The following is a 4,575-nucleotide window of genomic DNA, read 5'->3' on the forward strand; positions in this document are numbered from 1 at the left end:
CACACACACACACACACACAGTGCTCACGCACTAAACAGCCGCCGCACTAATATGGCGCGTAGATGACGACAGACCCGGAACAAAAGTATCCCAGAAAGAGACAAGAAAAAAGTAAATATAATTAACTCAAGAATGAAATTGTAAGTTATGCGCGTAAACTACTTTTCCAGACTTTTCATCTTTTTCCTATTAAAACAGTGGTCCAGGCTTGAGAGCCACTTTTGTTGTCGTTTGCCCCCTCTTTCATTCTTATGGGTCACCCACCCATAAGTATCAGTCTGTCTTACCTGAGCGGCGTGCGCGGTGCGGGTGGCGGGCTCCTGGCGGGGGTCGGGGTGTCAGCCGCGCTGTCCGCACCGCAGCCAACGTTGCGGGGCCAGTCGCAAGTCTGCAATTCGTGGCTGAAAAACAGAAGTTTAGAAAAGTGATGGTTGTGTCAAGATTTTGTCATTGAGTTGGCCTGATTCGGCGTCATTTTGATTTCAAATCTTTGATGTAAAATTGACGTCGATGCAGGCCACCCCGAGGCCACCAAAATAACCAAATTTTGACACTGACATGAAAAAACGTGTTTTCTGAGTAAGTATGTGAGGATGTATGCGTAATGTGCATGCATGTCTGTGCATGAACGGCAACAATTCAGAGCGCACGATGCTCCTCGTTGCTCACTGTGTTGTGCGTGAGGCGCGAGGCGCTGACAGCAATAGTCATAATATTAGACTGAACGGGTTCCACCACATCCGTCACTCCTAAAAGGGCGGCACTGGGTTTGAATTGAGATTAGATTCGTTTTGGGCCGTATGTCACTCGAACAGCGACGAGGTGTGGTCGGTCGAGAGGAGTGGGACGTGTGTGGGCTGGGCTGGCGCAGAACCGGAGAGCGCAAGAGATGAAGGGAACAAGAGAAGGATTTACACCTGGGTGAAATGTGCAATTTGGGAGTTTGTTCTATCGCATTGCATGTAGAGTATCCTTTCGGGCAGACCGAGATAATTATTTAAAATTGAGAAAGAGAGTAGAGAGAGAAACAAATAATTAGAATGCCTTAAAACCAAGTTTATGGAGGCTGGAAAAAAATGTCTTTGGATAAGAGAAAGAAAGAGAAAGGGGAAAATTGCGAAACTAGATGATAACGCCTGTTAGCTAGGCAAATTGTGGCGTGCTGCGCAGAGGAGCTTGGCGGGTGGCCTACCATATTGCCGGCAGGCGCCGAGCTGGTCCCCGGTGGTGTCACTTACCTGTACATGAGCCCTCCCGTGCAGGACTCGAGCAGCGCGCCGCCAAACACGCACACGTAGTACTGCGTGCAGTCGCTGGGGTGCGGGTAGTAGCCGAACTCCTCGGGGCAGTCGAACTCGGTGGCCTGTGTGACCCCGGCGCCGTACGAGCCGCGTCTCTGCGCGTGTGCTGCAACAGAAAGGGCGGGTCAGCTTACTAACGCACAGCACAACATCTTGTCGCGGGGAGACACAACTAACGCAGTACTGAGCCGACCAGCGTGGGAAAGTAAGGCAAGGTTGCACGCGGGCGTGTGTGTGTGAGTGAGTGTGTGTGTGAGTGAGTGTGTGTGTGTGTGAGCGCAATGCAACGTCTTTAGGGCTGCCCTGCTCCCAACCATTAGTCTCTGGGCTCACGCCATGGTCTCCTCCTCTCTGGTGGCTCTTCCTGCACCGGCCGATGTCAACAAAGGCAACCAAGGTGCTCTCTCTCTCTCTCTCTCTCTCTCTCTCTCTCTCTCTCTCTCTCTCTCTCTCTCTCAAAATCGCCTCTTCTGACCGACCGGCACAGGCCAGGCCACGATCCGTCCACGCCGACCGGCGGCTAGGTGAGAGGTGAGAAGGGGCGCTCCCTCCCCCCTTACCCTCCTCTCTCATCCAGCGGCTGGTCAGTACAGACCGCAGATCGAGACCGGCCTGTGTCGGTCGGCCAGAGGAGGCGTTTTAGGAGAGCTAGGCGAAAAGAGACCACAGCCAGCTTTCAACAGAACAGCCCCAGTCAACCGAAAGCATCAACCGGCAGCAAGCCTCTGCCGACAGACCTGCGCAGACCTCACCCCGCAGGCCTCAGCAGACTGGCCTCAGCCGACAGGCCCCAGCACGGGCGCTCTGAGCGGGGCTGCTTCGCGTTGCATAAGGGCCGTGCAGCCCGTGCAGCAGGCAGTGCACATTTCTTACGGCCGATGAATATCTCCCCCCTACATGCCGAGCCAAGGCGGCCCGGGGCGGGCTGGGCCGCGGAGCTTGCGAAAAAGGACGGCCATTCCATCAAACGGGCTGCGGCATTTCACGCCTTCGTGTCGGACGGCGCGCCGGCGGCACGCCACTCAGCCGGCCCAAGCGGTATTGTGGCGATCAAGTTCACTTGATGTATAGGTTCGGTACTAAAAATGTAGATACCTATTCATTTCTGAATGGTCAGTCCTCTGGCCTTTATACTCAATAATATTTGACCAGCACGGCCGGTACAAGCAGTACGCAATCTCCCAGTAGATAGGTCAACTTCCACTATAAGCCTAAAACATCCAAAACAATCCGCGTTTCTGAAATTTACGAACTATTTTGTAGGGAAGTCCATATATTCAAAAGCAGCCTCTATTACACTGATAAATTAAGTGTTCAACTGCTCAACACTTGTAAGTGTGCAACCCCAAGTTCAATACTTGCAAGTGTTCAATTCAGTAGTAGTACACTTGCAAGTGTTCAACTCGGTATTTGTGCACTTCTAAGTGTGCAACTCCTCTGTTGAACACTTCCCTCACAGTAAGCGACCGGTATAGAGAAGTGTACAACAGGAGAGTTAAACACTTACAAGTGCACAATTATCAAATTTAACACTTGCAAGTGTACTACTACTGAATTATACACTTGCAAGTATTGAACTTGCGGTTAAACACTTACAAGTGTTGAGCAGTTGAACACTTGGTTTATCAGTGTAAATGCAATGTTTTTACCTCAACTATAATCCAGCAGGATCTAACCATCTAACCGACCCATTATTTTTTTTCATCTTCTACTGGTTTTGCTAAAATTTTAAACCGTGATACGACTGCAGCTACCGTATAAAAATGAGGACCGGGAAATCGTTAGAATGGTTAGAATGGTTTCAAACATAAGTATACGTCCTGCACTGACCTTGGGAAAAATCACGCGACCACGCCCCAAGGATCCGGGGAGAGGAGCTCCTCTAGAGGGAGAGAGACAGAGAGGGGGGGAGATAGAGGGGGGCAGGGAGTGGTGGAGGGAAGGGGGGACGGAGACACAGAAGGGGTCAGGTTCTGGGGGCATTGAATCCGGCCGGTTACAGGTTCCGTCTGACCTTGCAAGGCTGGCGCTGCCTGGGATGCGATAACACGGCAAGAAGAGAGGGACTGGTGGAGGCAGGCTATACCAGCCTCAGATGTATCGTAAGATTCATCTTGTACTGGGGCATCTTCTTGATATACTGATATCTGAAGTGTTCAACTAGCAAGCATTTGCAAGGGTTTGGACTGGAAGTTGTACACTTTCGTACTTCCGTGTGTTCATACTGAACTATTCAGCATATGTGGTTAAAACCTTTTAATAGTCTCGCTTTTTTACTGTCAAAGCAGTGAAAGCAGTGAGCATTATGAGTCTTGGGCGTACTTCGTCTAACAGAGGAATTGAACACCTGCAAGTGTTATCAAGTATCTTATTCAACACCAGTTAACTGTTTGAGCACTTCGTGGAATTACTAAAAGTGTTTTTTTCCGTAGACTGAAATACGTTTTGAGCAATGTAGGCGCGTTTGTACCAGCTATTACACTGTGCTGTGCAGTTCCCACAAGGAGGCCGTAGCCACACGGTTGATATCGTGTTGGTGAATAATGCATGGTCTCTGCGCATAACTACCAGAGCTCTAGCCCGCTCGTTTGCGCGTAAAGCAAAAGCGATTCTATTCCTTCTATTATCTATCTCTATCCGCCCGCCCCCCCCCTCCCCAGTCTCATTCATGGCGAGCTGGCATAGAAAGTGATCCGGATAGAGTTTTGTTCCGTCATTGTATTACAGCATGCAGATCGGACTCACAGACCGGTGATCGGCGCAGGTAGAATTCAGAAGAGAAAAAAAAGTTGTCTTTTTTCACGAGATTTTTTGGGAACCGCGGTTCTGCTTGGCTTGATTGTCCCACGTGAGCGATACTGAAAAAAGGAACTGAGAGACACCATCATTTAATTTAGCATTAACTTTATGAACCTTATGACCATGTTGTTTGATACAATTTTTAAACCAAGTTAGGGATATAATAATTAAATTGTTCTCTTTCAGTAGCTCTGTCCCTGACATGCACACGCCGTTAGCGTTCAGTAGTCAGGCGCACCGCCCGCTTTGACGGACTCACTTTATCCGCCCTTTGGTTTAGGATGTAACGACGTAACGTAGGCTACCACCTAAGAATACTGCTTGGGGGTGGGGGCTAGGGGCAATCTACGTTGGCAAATTAATTTTAAAGATATCGTTCGCCTTAGGAACTTTTTGGTGCCCCACGCGTTGAGGTCTCCACCCCTCCCCCTCACACATGTGTGCACTCCCCACAGGTTGGTCACCCGAAGAATC

At 49.9% G+C, this 4,575-nt stretch overlaps 1 protein-coding gene across 1 annotated transcript in view; it reads right to left on the minus strand.

Moving 5' to 3' along the window:
* LOC113215658 (uncharacterized) overlaps nucleotides 1-4,575 on the minus strand; it is a 98,889-nt gene that overhangs the window by 17,185 nt on the left and 77,129 nt on the right. Inside the window, exons 3-4 of the mRNA XM_052269527.1 lie at nucleotides 1,240-1,408; nucleotides 289-402 (exon numbers count right to left, since the gene is read on the minus strand). Coding sequence (XP_052125487.1) covers nucleotides 289-402; nucleotides 1,240-1,408 — 283 coding nt within the window. The remainder of the gene's footprint in view (nucleotides 1-288; nucleotides 403-1,239; nucleotides 1,409-4,575) is intronic.

The sequence above is a fragment of the Frankliniella occidentalis genome, unplaced genomic scaffold, assembly GCF_000697945.3.
Source record: "Frankliniella occidentalis isolate FOCC.00 unplaced genomic scaffold, Focc_3.1 Scaffold94, whole genome shotgun sequence".
Taxonomy (NCBI): domain Eukaryota; kingdom Metazoa; phylum Arthropoda; class Insecta; order Thysanoptera; family Thripidae; genus Frankliniella; species Frankliniella occidentalis.